General features: G+C 44.9%; 1 protein-coding gene across 2 annotated transcripts in view; it reads left to right on the top strand.

Moving 5' to 3' along the window:
• The window catches only part of CDAN1 (codanin 1), a 32,859-nt gene that overhangs the window by 15,451 nt on the left and 1,836 nt on the right, over positions 1-15,572 (top strand). The window contains exons 11-26 of one of the 2 annotated variants that reach the window (XM_054161525.1): positions 406-614; positions 1,351-1,465; positions 3,294-3,437; positions 4,094-4,260; positions 4,822-4,903; positions 5,534-5,623; positions 6,763-6,817; positions 7,795-7,928; positions 8,964-9,067; positions 10,076-10,225; positions 10,680-10,743; positions 11,226-11,304; positions 12,219-12,376; positions 13,136-13,243; positions 13,597-13,660; positions 14,830-15,032. In XM_054161525.1, the coding sequence (XP_054017500.1) occupies positions 406-614; positions 1,351-1,465; positions 3,294-3,437; positions 4,094-4,260; positions 4,822-4,903; positions 5,534-5,623; positions 6,763-6,817; positions 7,795-7,928; positions 8,964-9,067; positions 10,076-10,225; positions 10,680-10,743; positions 11,226-11,304; positions 12,219-12,376; positions 13,136-13,243; positions 13,597-13,660; positions 14,830-15,032 (1,926 nt within the window). Of the gene's footprint in view, positions 1-405; positions 615-1,350; positions 1,466-3,293; positions 3,438-4,093; positions 4,261-4,821; positions 4,904-5,533; positions 5,624-6,762; positions 6,818-7,794; positions 7,929-8,963; positions 9,068-10,075; positions 10,226-10,679; positions 10,744-11,225; positions 11,305-12,218; positions 12,377-13,135; positions 13,244-13,596; positions 13,661-14,829; positions 15,033-15,572 lie in introns of those variants that run through there. The other variant, XR_008462246.1, reaches the window with a different exon arrangement.

Raw genomic sequence — 15,572 nt, 5'->3', positions numbered from 1 at the left:
GCATTCATCTCTTAACTTCAACTCTGGGAAACCCCGGTTTGGGAAGGTACAGTGCAGTGTTGTGGTCTGTGGAGGCTGGGTTAAAGACGCTGCTGAGTGGTTCATGAAGACCAAGTAACTGATAGGTGTTTTCTCCACACATCTATATGTAGCCTGCTAGGTGTGCTGAATTAGATGTATAGGATCAGAATTCCATCTCAAGATCTCTAGGCTGTTTGTGGCCAAGGTGGGTAGCATGTTTTGGCATGAGCAAGCGTTCTGTATGTGGGCCACCTGAAAAGGTCACGGTTGGATTACTTGGAGAAGAGTTCTTGAGGAAAGAAGAATATGTGGGCTGGGAAATTGAGTGAAATGATGTTTTATTACATTTTTTCTTTTCTTCACTACTTTTTGTGTCTCCTGAAGATGTGTAAAGGTCCTACTGGTGGTGGTGCGAGCTGGGGAGACACCCCAGACCAGGACGTCCTTAATATGCTGGGTTCTGATAATCTGAACCGTCTGAAGAGGCTGCAGGAAAGATTTGTTGTTCCTCAGAGCATCAGAGGACCTTGTCCACCCCCTTCATTCCCAGGGTGCCAGCAGTTCTTCAGGGACTTCATCCTCAGTGCGGGAAGGTTAGCTGCCTGTGGCTGCTGTTTCCCTCGTGAAATGTGTGGGCGAGTGGGGAAGACCAGCATGTCGCTCTTACAGCAAGGAGCTGCAGAGAGAGCTTGGGGGATGGTGTAACCTAGGCAGAGTGTATAAGAAATGTTTTTAAGCCTCACAATACCACACTTACTGTTCTTGCCCAGCTCACATGGTGAACATCTAAAATAAGCAGGTTCTCTGTGGAGCATGGAATGTGTGTGTGTGTGTTGCGTTAGGTTAGACTACATGGTAATAATTTTCCTTCTATAAAACCATAATATCTTCTCACAGGCCATCAGCATTTCCCAGTGCCAAGCTGTGCAGTGTTGCCTAGCAAGGGCACTGGACTGGCCATGAGTTTCTTGTGTGGTGGTCCATGAAGCTAAGGAGTTGCAGGATGAACCAGGTTCATGGTTTTGTTTTTTCCAAGTCCACAGCACGGAAGAGTGGTGATCTACGCAAGATACGAATCTTAAGTTCAGTTATTTTACAGCTTCCTGCTTCAACAGATCTGTATCATTATCTTTGTGCTAGTGTCTGTTTGAAAAAGAAGGGGTCAGCCAGTACCAGTCTCGTCCCTCGCTTTCTTGTCTGTCTGTTACACTGGGTGTCTGCTGATGCTTGATACAACTCATGAGACAAGCTTGAAATTTCGCAGTGTGTTAGTGGAATATTTACTGCTGTTTTCAGCCCAGTCTGACTCATCATCATGTTTTGCTGAAGTTACCAGTTCAATCAGCACCTGATGGATAGTCTGTGCCTGAAGATACTTGAATTGAATGGCCTTTCTCTGGTGGAGCATGAGCACAGTGATGGAGATGCTGATATGGATGAACAGGTAAGGTTTGGGGTTTTTTGTGCAAGCACATCTGTCAGGAATTTCCCCTAACTCTCCCAGTACCCTGAGAATTACTGGCTTGATAGTGAGTTTCCTGGAGTTTACACTGCTGCATTTGCAGGACAAGAGCTTCTTCATTTGGTTTTGTCATAAGTCTGCAACTTGGTTATGGACATCAGAACCCCTTGACACTTAATTGTGTGCTTCGGGGCACTTCATGGAACTGTGCCATAAAGAGATGATGCAGACTAGTTTGAAAAACGAGAGCTGCTTTTTAGGTTGTTAGTACCCTGTATTAGATCCGTGAGGTAACCACACTGAGTTGTTGCACTCAGTTGCAATTGTCCCCTGGTACTTTTCCATGTAGTAAGATTTCAGTTTGAATGGGTTTGTAGTCATGCCTCTTGATGCCAGTTCAGACGTTTCTTCACTTCCCTCTGCCTATCAGAGGTGTCACAGCTTGCAGTGTATTAGCAAACTAGCAGCCAGAGGTTCATGAAGACTTGCAGAGCAGTGATGGGATAAAGGAAGCAACTGATCCCTTCCCCAGGGATCAGTTCTGGGCCCCATCCTCTTTAATATCTTCATTGATGATCTGGGTGAAGGGATTGAGTCAGTCATCAGCAAATTTGCAGATGAGACCAAGTTGGGGGCACATGTTGATCTGTTGAGGGTGGGTAGAAGGGCTCTGCAGAGGGACCTCGACCAACTGGACAGATGGAAAGAGTCCAACAACATGACATTTAACAAATCCAAGTGCCAGGTGCTGCACTTTGGCCACAGCAACCCCATGCAGAGCTACAGGCTGGGGTCAGAGTGGCTGGAGAGCTGCCAAACAGAGAGGGACCTGGGGGTGCTCATTGACAGCTGCCTAAACATGAGCCAGCAGTGTGCCCAGGTGGCCAAAAAGGCCAATGGCATCCTGGCCTGCATTAAGAATAGTTGGCCAGCAGGAGCAGGGAAGTCATTGTGCCCCTGTACTCAGCACTGGTTAGGCCACACCTTGAGTCCTGTGTCCAGTTCTGGGCCCCTCAGTTTAGGGAGGACATTGAGACTCTTGAATGTGTCCAGAGAAGGGCAACAAGGCTGGGGAGAGGCCTTGAGCACAAGCCCTATGAGGAGAGGCTGAGGGAACTGGGATTGTTTAGCCTGGAGAAGAGGAGGCTCAGGGGAGACCTTATTTCTGTCTACAACTACCTGAAGGGTTGTTGTAGCCAGGAAGGGGTTGATCTCTTCTCCCATGCAACCAGCACCAGAACAAGAGGACACAGTCTCAAGCTGTGCTAGGGGAAGTTTAGGTTTGAGGTGAGGAGAAAGTTCTTCCCTGTGAGAGTTGTTAGCCATTGGAATAGGCTGCCTAGGGAGGTGGTGGAGTCACCATCCCTGGAGGTGTTCAAGAGGGGATTGGATGTGGCACTTGGTGCCATGGTTTAGTCATGAGGTCTGTGGTGACAGGTTGGACTTGATCTTTGAGATCTCTTCCAACCTTGGTGATTCTGTGATACGAGATCAGCTATCTGCTCTCTGAGTGACTCCAAAGTTGCTAATATGAAGGTTTGATTGAGCAGCTGCTTATTTTAGAAAGCTCTTGAATTTACATTGTCTTGCTGTAAGTGAAGCAGTAGAGGCTGAAGCAATTTTCAATGCTTGCTGAACCTGTATTTTGGAAACTCGATTGCAAAAATGCCTGGTTTTGGAAACTTCCCTTGGTGAAAAGCAGCAGTGAAGCTATGTGGCCCTTTTACATAAAGGGAGTAGAAGTCAGTGCATGCAGGAGCTTTGCCAGTTTAGGGCAGCGTTACCTCAGCCTGGGTTTTTTTGGTTTCAGGATGAAAAGAAGCGTTTCACTGTGGTCCTGTTAAGCCTGCGACTCCTTGCCAAGTTCCTGGGGTTTCTTGTTTTCTTGCCATATCGCACTGTGGAGCAACCAACCAGAGACTTGCAAGACTCTGCAGTAGCACTAAGAAACCAAGTAAGGACCAAACTCTTCTTCTAAGAAATCTAACGTGGCCTTTTGCTTGCCAGGCAGGTTTTCTGATCCAAGGAGGGGCTGTGCATAGTTACATCCTTTCAAAGCAAGCCAGTGGTTCCTGGGATGATGATGTACAGTTCTGTGCTCCTAATGCGTATTCTGGGTTTGGCAACTAAGGAAGGAAGTGTTTGAGTAAGCTAGAAAAAGGCAGCAGTTGCACTGCAGCTGAGGTCTTTCTAGTCTTACGTTATTTCTGCATATCTAGAGCTGTCATTCCAGAATGCTGACCTAGCTAAGACTTGTATTTGTAGTGTAAAATCCACAGGTACAAAGCTAGGAGTGTTTTTGTTAGTTCTGCAGCCATCTCCTTGCAGGGTTGAATGTGAGGAGGCAGGGGTTACACCTTGACACCATCTGGACATAGGCAGGCTTGCAGCCTTACTTGTGAAATCCCCAGTGGGACATCTGGTCACTGCCATAGTGTGGTTTTTACCTTTGCTCTTGTGCAAAGAAATGTTTTCATTAGCCAGTGAGTCACCTCTTATTTGTACAGAAGATGAAATCCTAGAAAGAAATGTCAAGACAGAGGTAAAGTTTTTCTGGAAGTATCAAAAGGTAACATCAAGCTACTGCTTTGCCTTCTGTTGTCCATTAAGACCCTGCCTGTACTGGATGTATTGAGGCTTCTGAGACAATCTATTCGGGATCAACGTTCTATCCTCACTATTCCTTGGCTTGTGGAGTACCTTTCCCTTGTGGATCATGTTGCACCTTTCCTTGATTACTACAGGAAAGTATTTTGTCTGCTACTGCAGGTATACAGGTAAGAGCATAGAAAAGGATTGCTTGCTTAGCTGAGGTGCCTGGTGTCTGACAGAGTGCTGGACCTAGTCTGACCTTCTTATAAATAAGTGTTTGTGGGGTTTTTTTGTGCAAATCATGAGTACTTCTTGTCTTGCATCAAGCTGCAAAGGGAGCAGAGCCTAAACTCTGAGGTGAATATTTGGTTTAAAAATGTAGGGTTTTTTAACTGAACAACATTTCTAAAACCACTATTCCCTCATTCTGCAGCTGTGACTTTTAAGCCTTGAATTTGACCCTTAGACCATCCCTAAATAATGCTGTATTTTCCCACAATGGAAGCATGTTTTAGAGAGTTACTGAACAGTGACTTTTCCAGTGTACACTTAAACCAGTATTTTATTCAGGTGCATATGTACAAAGCAGTAGAGCTTGCTCTCTGCTCTTTAGGCAGACAAGTAAGGAAGGTGTACATGGAGGCAAACTCTGATTAGAAAGTGAGTGTTTGGGATATTTTTCCTTATTGAAAATTGACCTACTGAAATCTAACACACTCTTTCTTGCTGCCTTTGCTTCATGGCAGGTTAATGGTCCTTTCTGAAGATAAGGAGATGAGTTTCCTGAACAAGCTGCTGATCCTTGCAGTTCTGGGTTGGCTTTTTCAGGTAGAGTCTCCTGTGTGCACACTGCAGGGCACAGAACTCAATAGAATATAGTACTGAAATGAGTGAAAACATTGTCAAACAGTAGCTATTTTTGGGTGGGTTTTTTTTTTTTACACTAGTATGAAGTTTAAAGAATCCTTTGTGTTCTTCTAATGGAAAATTAGTTTTCTGTAGTGGAATTCTGTGAAGCAACTTTTTCTTTTTTCTGCTGAAACTCATTCTGACTTAAAAATCTGCATCCTTGTAAGTAAATTGACAGCTGATTCCTGTTAGAACTAGAAGGTTTTGTCCAGGAGGCTGGCAGCTTTGAATTACTGGGAAATTTTATGTCTCTTAAAGTGATGAAGTTTCAAAATCCTTCTATGCCTCCACTTAGAAGTCAGGTAGCTGCTTAGAAGAGACCCATTGGAGAGGTGAAAAATGATGGATGGAGAGGGTGAGGAAGGTGGCTTATGCTACTGTGGTCATATAAATCTTTAATTTTATGGAAAGGTTCTGCTTAGGGCGGAGAGGATCCTTAGGGGATTTTTGTGGGTGGCAGGTAGGTGAGATTTTACTGTCTTCTTTATCAGAAATCATGTGAATTGCTAGCTGCTGTTTGGATTGTAGCTGCTGGGGTTTCTGTTTCAGGTTCCATCAGTCCCCGAAGAGTTGTTTTTTACCACTGATGTCAAGCAGGAGGGATTGATGATGGATACAGTGACATCTGCTCAGGCTTTGGTAAGTTAGTGCAGTAGCATGTCCTCTGAATCTGTGGGTGAGGGTGGACCCACCACAGCCTCAGCTCTTTAAAATTATATCAGGATCTTGGCTTCAGTGCAGCTGTGTTGGCCATATATGGTCCAATGGGTGTGGTGCCCCAATCTGTCCCAGGTGCATCAGGCACGTTCTGGAGCATAAAGTCTTGCAGCTCTAGGGCTTTTGTCAGGCAGGAGCCATCTCACTTTCTGCCATAGCTCACAGAATAGGTGCCAAGTTTTGTTGAAGGATCGGATGGTGTTCTCCTGCTCACAGATTACTGCAGGACAGGGATTGCTGATAGAACTGTTAGTTTTTCATAGAGATAACTGAGTAATGGTGAAGTCAACAGAAACAGTGAGGTGAGACTGTAAGAGCAAGGTTTATGTCTTTGGAGGCAACCATTCTCCATCTGCATAATAAAGGACAACTGGAAATAGCATGAGCAAGCAGAAAAGGAGGTGAGTTTATGGCATGTGTGATGTTTCAGATAATTACCAGACATACCTAATTCCCAGAGAATACCTTGAAGATTGAGCAGTATCTTTGCTCAGGTGTACATGTGGCTTACTATAATTAGAAAGCTGTTTCGCTCTGTCTCTTCAGAGGCCGGGACGAGATGAAGGTAAGTGCAGTACACACTGCCCAGGGGATGGATCTAGCTGTGCCTCTAGCTGTGCTCTGCATCACTGGGGTGACATTACTCCTCAGTGTGGTGCTGCAGTGGGTCTCAGTGACGACACCTGTGGAGGTGGAGTGCATATCAGATGTGCCTTGTTTATTCTTCTCCATGGATAGGTTTCTATTTTACAAGTAGCACCTGTGGCAACAGCCCTGCTGCCCTTTTGCAATCATCAGCTGCCAGCTGGGCTTTCACAGTGATCAAGCAAAGGCTGAGCTATACTCAGTGTAGAGCAGCTCATTGTGTGTTACAGGGCTGGACTGAGCACTTGGGCTGCAAAGTTGATAATTTTACTGTGGATTTGGAATTCAGTTATTTTTATTGTTTTCCTGGAAGGCAGCTCTGAAACCTGCCTCTGTGACCACGTGTATGGGATTTCTGTTTTGAGAAGACTGCTTCTTTCCTACTGTGTCCTCTCAGCACTTCCTTTTCTTACCAGGACTCTGTACCATTGGTGGATCAGCAGTTGCTTTACACCTGCTGTCCCTATCTTGGTGAGTATTTTGTCTCTCTTTGCTACCTAAAGGAAGTCTGTTACTATATATTTAGTTTTATTCTATTTTGTATTTTTTCTTTTGGTCATTTGATGTTGTGAGGCCTTCAGAATTTTTCTTTTCACTCCTCACAACTTCAGTTCTCAGTTCTTGATAAAAAGCTGTATTGCAGATGCTGATGCAGCTGTGAGTAGTATCTAGAGAAGCTGGGGGGGAGAGGCTACATAGCTAGAATAGTTGATCTAGAGAGCTGGAATGTGGAGGGATAGGGACATCACCTGGAAGGAAGCATTCTAAGGAGTTACATGTATAACTTTTCTCCATCATAGGTATAGGGAGAGGTGTTTGTACTGTGAGAAATGCCTTGATCCTTGAGCATTTATCCTCTTCCAGGCAGAGGGGAAGGATCCTTTTGTACTCTGGTGCTTTATCAGGTGGTTGTTTGAGATATTGCTGGTGAAATGTCTCTCTGTAGACAACAAATACCTAGGTGGAGGGATGGTGCTCTGCTTCCTGGGATTTTTGTTGGAAAACTGTGTGTTAGCTCTGCATCATGAAACTTTCTAGGGGTTGAACATGTTTTCACACTTTTCCCTTGGTATTTAGTCCTAACCATGTTGTAATTGTGTGTAACTCTGCTTGCTTTGTTGTCCCTTGTAGACTTCACAGTTCCCACTTGCCATGCTAAAAATGGATACATTGAAATGGCTGCTCCTTGATTCTTATGCACAAGTCCTGTGTGCCAGGGAGCTTCTGGGAAGCCTCCTCTTTTATCTTCAGAGCTTTGCCTGCCTTGCTGTGTCCTGCCAGTTAAATGGGTGGGGTGTCCTTCTGCTCTTCTGAAACTTCAGCTTTTACAGAAGCTGAGAGATTTGCTGTGGAGACAGGACTGACAGTGTGAAAGTTACCCTCCTGAGAACGGATTTGTTCCCTTGCTCCCGGGGCTGATGAGTGCTTTTCTGTGTGTCTTTGTGCAGGTGAGCTGCGGAAGCTCCTTGCCTCTTTTGTGGCTGGCAGTGGAGCCAAAAACGGTGGCTTCATAAGGAAAATCACTCCCACAGCTGCAGAGTCCTTGGTGTCCAAGGCTTCTGTCACACAGCGGAAACTGCAGGTAATGAAACGAGGGAGCCACGATGCGGGGAGCGGGGCACAAGCAGTTACTTATGAGGATAGGGCACATGGCAGTGTCTGTCTCTGCAAAAGAAAAGGATGGGCCTAGGCAGCAGGGAACATTGTGTTTAACAGTTGGGTAGTCTGACTGCCCTTTGTTTTGTTTCTGTTGTGTGGCTGAGTGTTGAGATTGAGATTACTTCAGTAGAAGTTCTTCCTACTGGAACAACTGGCCTGTTACTCTGTCTGCCTCTTCTCCACCATAAAATGTTGCTCTTTCTCATACTCTCTTTTGGTGAGATGGTAGCCATGCTTTCTGTCAGAGTGAACTGAGTAGGAGCCTACAGGATTAACCAGCCTGTAATTCAAAGAGCAAATCCTGTCAGAACTTCACCATTCTTGCCTTTAGTGGCCATTTGCTTTTGACTAGAATAGAATTAACCAGGTTGGAAAAGACCTTTGAGATCATCAAGTCCAACCTATCATCCAACACTATCTAATCAACTAAACCATGGCACCAATTGCCCCATCCAGTCTCTTCCTAAACACCTCCAGTGATGGTGACTCCACCACCTCCCTGGGCAGCCCATTCCAATGGCCAATCACTCTTTCTGTGAAGAACTCCTTTCTAACACCCAACCTAAACCTCCCCTGGTTCAGCTTGAGACTGTGTCCTCTTGTTCTGATGATGGTTGCCTGGGAGAAGAGACCAACCCCCACCTGGCTACAACCTCCCTTCAGGTAGTTGTAGACAGCAATAAGGTCCCTTCTGAGCCTCCTCTTCTCCAGGCTAAGCAACCCCAGCTCCCTCAGCTTCATAAACCCCAATAATGAAGTTTAGGTTAAGTAGGGGGAAGGAAATTGCAAATATTGTACAGGGCTGCTGAATTCTACAATAGCAGAAAGTTCTGGTGTAGGCAAATTGCCTGGCTGATAGCACAATTCCAGATGGTGGTTAATGTGCATTCCTGTGTTGAGGGAAAGGAGCATCAAGGTGAAGTGCTCTAATCAATTGTAGTACTTGTATCTTGAACAGGCAGAATTGGAACAGGCCTTCTTCCACAACCAGCCTCCCTCCCTCCGGAGAACAGTTGAATTCGTGGCAGAGAGGGTGGGATCCAACTGTGTCAAGCACATCAAGTAAGTGCTGGGGATCTGTTCTGTGACTTAAGAGCTAACTCTAATGAGGAAAAGAGTTGATCCTTTAAAATTGTGTGTATGGGGGAAAGAAATCTTCCCTCAGAGTGTGCTGTATAGCTGTATGAGGCTATGTATGGCTATGCCAGTAGGGTGCAGCAACATCTCAGTGCCATCATAGAGGGAATTTTGGAGGAGGGTGTGGGACACTTGGATTGTGAACATAGTGCAGCATTTTGAGACTTTATATCCCTTTCAGAATGCTCTTGGTAAACAACAGGAAAAATTTCAGGTCAGATGGATCTCTGGAGGTCACCTGATCCAGACTCCTACTCAACGCAGGGTCAGCTTTCATCAGATGAGGGAAGCAGTAATTCCCCTTGACTTGCTGGCTGTGCTGTTGCTAATGTGAGCCCAGTATAAAGTTGGCTTTCTTTGGGCACTGCTAATTTACCTAACTTGTCTACTGGGAACCACAGATCCTTTTGTGCAGAGCTGCTCCCTAGCCAGTAGACCCCAGCTGGTACAGGTGCCCAGTCACCCCCCCCGCCCATTGTCAGCACATTTCTCCATCTTGTCACAGTCATGAATGGCAGCCCTTCCCTCTGGCATGTCACTTATGAGCTGGTTGAGAGTTTGCACTGTCTCCCTGTCTAATTGTTGAAGACATTAAAAAATAAGCCCAGAAGGAATGCTGGCTGTAGTGGGCTGCTGTTGGCATCTTTGAACTTCTGACCAGTGGGTTCAGAATATGAGGGTATTGCTACCAGAAGAGATACTTGTAGCCATGTTTGTTTCTAGCAGCTATGTGTAGTTCTGTTTGAAGGCTTTCCAGTCTTGATTGTTAGTTTGGTATCTTTCTTACAAAACGAGGAAGGATTATAGCACAGCACTAAACAGCTTCTTTAGCATATGGGATGGGTATCCTCCTAAACTGGGGAGGATGGCTACAATTAGTGTGTGCTGTTTCCTGTGTTGATTTCAGACTGACTGTCTTTGGTTTTTTTACAGGGCAACACTGGTAGCAGAGTTGGTTCAAAGGGCTGAAGTCATGTTGCAGGATAAAGTGAAGGAGGAGGATGCTAACCATGACAAGCTGCTTGAAGAGGTGTGCGCTCATCTGTATGAGGAAGGGGCCCAGGCTCTCATTAAAGGCAGAGAGTAAGGAGGAAAAGTTATTTAAACTTGTGCCTTCTCTTCTCTTCTCTTAGTGTGGAATCTGTAAGCCTGGCTTGGCTTGGCCTCTCAAACTTGGGTGCTGGTAACTATCAACCCTGACTTCTGCTCTTCTTAGGGTAACTGTCTGCTGCGCCTCCGGCCAGTTAATGCCCTGTTTGTAGGCAGGAGTAAAGGTGCTGTGTGCCCTTCTGCATCCAGCTCCAAATGGATAGCCACTACAGCCACTGTGTTTTTCCTCTTTGGAAAATGGAGTATGGCAGCTTGGGTGACTTGTACTTGCTTTGTCCTTGTCTGGTTCGTTTGCTCTGAGTTCACTGCACTCTTGCCACTGGTTTTGACTATAAGAGCATGTGAAAGTTGCTACAGTAATGAACCTCTGAGGCTTGTCCAAGAGCTCTGCCTAATCCTGTGGCACATTTTCTTTCTTTTCTTGCAGGTTTTGCAAAAAGAAAGGTCCTGAGGCAGTAAGAGTGTTACTACCAGAAGAGACATCTGCTGCAGTATGTATTTTCACTAAAACTTCCTAAAGGCTTTGACTTCAATTCTGGATCATTACCATTTTTCTGTTGGTGCTGCACTTATCCCTGAATAGCTTAGGACAATGGAATCTATTGATGCCCTCATTTGAGGACTGATAACTAAGGAGAGTCACTTCTGCCAGGCTTCTTTGGATATTCAGGCTCAAGTGATACTCCAGACAGTAGCTAACTGTTGAGACTAAAATGGTATATAAATTGCATTCGTCTTGCTAGGATGACACTTTAGTCTTCTCATCAATGTCCCCAAGTGTTGATGGGGTTTGTATGGGGCTATTGAAGTCAGAATGGGTCTGTCCTGCTACCCAGAGCAGCGGTTCCCATACAGAGATGGTGGTGCTCTGTCAGAATTCAGTTTTTTTCCCTCTAGCCTTCCTTCTGAGATCTCGCTGACTATACTGCTGTGACTGGTAGTAAATCTCTCTCCTTTTGCCTTCCCTGTAAAGGTTTTAAGTAGTGCAGAAGACATTGCAGTGGAACTGGCTACTGAGAAAGCGTGTGGCTGGCTTTCTGCCAACATTGCAGGTGAGTCTCATCACCCTGAGCTGGCACTTGTAACCTGTGTGCTGTACTCTTCTCTTTTCTGAGACCAAGGGATAGAATTTGGTCCAATGTTACAAAGTACTTGGTCCTACTTTGGGTGGTGTGTTTTTTTTCGGTAGTGGGAAGCATGTCCCTCCTTGTTTAGGAATAAGAGGAATGATTTCTAGCTCTCAGAATCTTTTTCAGGGATTTTTCAGGCTTGGCTCACGTAAGTGATTTTTAGCTATGGAGGCTTGTAGGATGGTGACAGTGCTTCTGAAAATGTCACCTAGGCTGAAGCTGTCATAGCACTTCAGATGTGTGGTACAGACAGCTGCTCTCTTAAGCCACCTTGTATTCCACATGTTCAGAGTGCTTCTGAAGTCTTCTGTATAACTAACACTTCACGGACTTGGGTGTATTTTCAGCAGGCTGAAGGCAGCTATAGGCCTTTTACTCTGTATAGTGCTCTGGCAAGGCCTCAATCTGTGAAAACCCATTGCTTCAGGAGGCTATGCCAAGAATCCAGGGAGGAATATCCAGCAGCAGCAGGAGTTTAGCGTTTTGGATGCTGGTCAAAACTTATTTTGGTAGTAAGCATATGGCTTTCATGGGCACAGTGGTTGAACTGGTGAGGCCATGCTGATTCAGCTTTCAGCTTTGGCTTTGCTTCCTGGCTTAGCCACTGTGAGCTACTGCCTTTTAGAGCTGTGGGTTAACACTCTCCACCTTGTGCCTCTGCCCATTAAGTGCCATGGGAGCTCAGAGTGAGAGAGGTTTGAAAACATAAATGTCCTTTCCTTGTTTGCCATGGCTCTTGCAATGAGAGGCTAATATGAGTAGTGTTTGGAAACAGCTGTCTGCCTCACTGGAGACAAAAGCTGGACTAGACAGGATTTGTTCCCTGTTCTTTGTAGCACTCATCAAAAGAGAAGTAAAGGCAACCTTCAACAGAATGCTGAAAGTCCCAGGGCTTCCCTTGGCCAATGAGGATGCTCTGGAGTTGAGAAGGGACTGCCCTCCAGGCTGCCAGCACTGTGCTCCATTTCCCTCCCAGATCATCAATGAGATTAAGGTACATTCACTTCCTGGCTTGCCCCAACTGCCTTTTGATTTTTCACATCAGTGGAATTTCTTGGATTTTCTTGTTTAAAGAGAATGTTCTGGTTCTAAGGATCTGGCCATGAGGAGTGTTCAGGAGGCACAATGGAAAGGTCTCATGCTTTTCATCCCCCTGCTTGCTTTTGCTTTCTTTCTTGAGCTAAAACAGCAAGAGGAGTGTAAGGTATGTGAGGAAACCAGGGGCTTTTTCTGTAAACTGTTGCTATATTTTTGTTTGGTGTCTTGAGAGAGAGCCTTCAAATCTCTATTTGTTTTCTTTCATTTTCCATCCTGGGTTTTCGATGCTGGTAAATTGCCAAACCAGTTTGCATACCATAACTCTCTCAGTGCTCTTTGTACTCAGCTTTGAGTTAACACTGAAGCTACCTTGGCAATGTAAGGTATAATTTCTGCAGCACCTCTACCCTGAACTTGCTTGCTGCACTATCAGATTTGTCTAGAACTTTCAGAGCTAGTTACTGCCAAGAAGGATGAACTGATTGCCAGTTACTTCATAACATTAGTGAGAGCTATGGTAGAAAATCAGACTTAGGTAAGGCTGTGAAAAAATCAGCTTTAATCTGTTTTATAAAGAGGATACCTGCTTAGTTTTTTGTTGTATCTTTTATGAGGGTCTGAGAACTGTCCATGTACTGTGCTGTCACAGGTAAAAGATCTGCTTGTGGAAATGCAGGATACTAATGGGTGAATTACTGCTGTCTTTTTCATCAAGGATGTGCTCTGTGTTGCTGTGGGCCCACGGGATGAGGGTGAAGTGATTGACTGCATCTGGCTGGAGTGCTTGCTGGGAAGATTGAGTCAGACTCTTCGATGCAGAAAGGTAGAAAAAGAAAACCAGCAACTTGGACAACTTGAAGCTGTCTTCATACTTGTTAGTTTCCCTAGTCTCACAGTTGAGTTCAGTTGAATGGTTTTTGTCTGAGCTTAAATACCACAAAGTTGCTTTGCAATTTTTATACTGTGCAGATCTGGTGGTTATGAAAATCAGCCTTTGAGGACCTCCTCTTCATACATGATCTTTTCTTGTCTTTCCATCTTTAATGGTCTTCTGATGACAGCTCCCTGCTTCATGCTGCAAATACCCTGCTCTCTTCTGATATTTTTGTCCCATGTGAGGTGTGCTTTTGTCTGGTCTGCAGCATGGGGACAAACAAAACTTTGTTTGTTTTCCAGTTCATGTGTCCTACATCAGAACAGCAGCTGGCAAAGTGCACAGTTGAGTTGGCTTCTTTGCTGGGTAAGTCAGTCATGATATAAGCTATTTAAGAACGATAGCTGTTATTATAGTTCTCTCAAATCCTTGTGCTCAGAGACCTCAGTGTTTGATGTTTGATTCTCTTTGGTGTCATTGAGTCTGCAGATTTTTTTTCTGTCAGTTTGAGTGGCTGCTTTTATTCCCTTCCACCTGCTGCAAAACAGCCTTGTACTGTGACCAGCCAAACTTCTGAGGGGTCTGCTCATTCACACCATTTGGGGTTTGTTTCTTGATCCCTTCATTGAAATACATTCTGTGTTTGCCAATACTTCTGCCTCTGAAAAGTTCCAGCTTAGGGTTTGGGTTTTTTCCCCTGGAAGTAAGGGCTTTACATTATATGCTCACTTAAAGTTTAAGTTTGTGACTCTTTTTGGAGGGAATGGAATTAACCTGTTCTCTGTGTATGGTGACTCCTGTGGGCATTTTCAGTTTGGTGTTTTTGTTGTGTGGGCTATTGGTTTGTTTTCTCTTGCTCCAATGTGTTAAGTAAGATGTTTTTCTCAGCAGGAGCTAGTGATCTGGGGTGCAGGTGTTTTCTCCCTGGGCAGCCTTCTAATTTCATGGGTTTAGAACCTTCTTAAGAAGTTATACATATGGTTCATTCTTTCAAAAAGCAGCTGAGCTGAATGTTGTGAAATTTCATTCTGGGAGGGCAGGGATGTAAACCTACCCTGTTCCATTAGACTGTACCAAGGAAGATCTGGTGTCTTCCCTCTGTGTGTGTTTAGCTGCAGTTAAACACTGCTCTGTTTTGCTTTCAGCTGTATGAGGTTCTGCAACATCACCTGTAGTCAAAACCATGAACAACTCTTTGATCTGTGTATAGATTTAAATGTTGTTTTGGTGTGTTCCTCCCCTTTGGACTAACTCCTCTTTGTCATTTGGTAAACATTAGGCTGGCTTTTATTCAGTGCTGTCTTTCAAGACTTGGGGCTATATGCCAGCCAGTGGTGGTGTTTGAGTACTGTAAATCTCTTCTGTGTGGTACTTGTTTGTATAGTTTCAAAGCTCCTAATTTTGCATGTTTCTAAACTCCAATCCAGTGATTGTTTAGGTCCCAGCTATGCCAAATGTGTTGTTGGAACAAGATGATGACTGCAAAAGGAAAATAATGCAGCTATAGAAGTTCAGCTTGCTTGCTTTCCTTACAGTTTCAGATCACGTTCCTTTGAGTGTCAGAATCAAGTCCCCAGAGAGAAGCTCTGAGAGGCTGTGTGTGAAGAGTAGTCCCACATATGGCCTTCTAAAACTGCTGCTGTCCATCTGGAAGGAGGACTTTGGGATACCTGTCCCTGTGCAGCTGATCTTCAGCAAGAAGAACATGGGTTATCTTGCAGAAGTTAAGCAGCGAGAGGTAAAGCTGGTTGCAACCTGTGGAGCTGCAGGTTTCCGCTCTGGTCTCGTACCTTCCTGTAAGAGTTCCACTTGCCTGCAGTGCCAGCTGATTGCTCTTGTGAATGAGGCCAGCAGGCTTTGGGCTGCTGGTAGCTGACCTTATTTCTGCAGGGGCAGAGACAGAGGACTGCTGCTGCTTGTCAGTGTTGATACCTGCCTGGAGGGTGGTCAGAAAGGAGCAAGTTTAATTTAGGAACAAATGGCAAATTGGCCCATTTGGCCTGGGAGTTTGAGGACTGAACACAGGTGACTCTTCATTGGTGTCTTGTACCAGCTTTCATTTTTGCCTGTGTGTTGGTGTTAGATCTTGTAAGATCCTCAGTTACGAAGCTGAAAATTGCCCTATTTAGTTGAAAGCTTTATACAGCTTAGTTTGGGAGGCCAGGAACAAATTTTTCTTGAGCACACAGGAATTAACACACAGTTTGGAAACGGAGAGTGAGAAATTTTGAGACTTTATGGTGGGATATGACGTATGAACTAATTTTCCATGATATTA

Source organism: Dryobates pubescens, chromosome 5 (assembly GCF_014839835.1).
Source record: "Dryobates pubescens isolate bDryPub1 chromosome 5, bDryPub1.pri, whole genome shotgun sequence".
NCBI classification, from domain to species: Eukaryota; Metazoa; Chordata; class Aves; order Piciformes; family Picidae; genus Dryobates; species Dryobates pubescens.
This window is presented reverse-complemented; position numbering and strand designations above follow the sequence as displayed.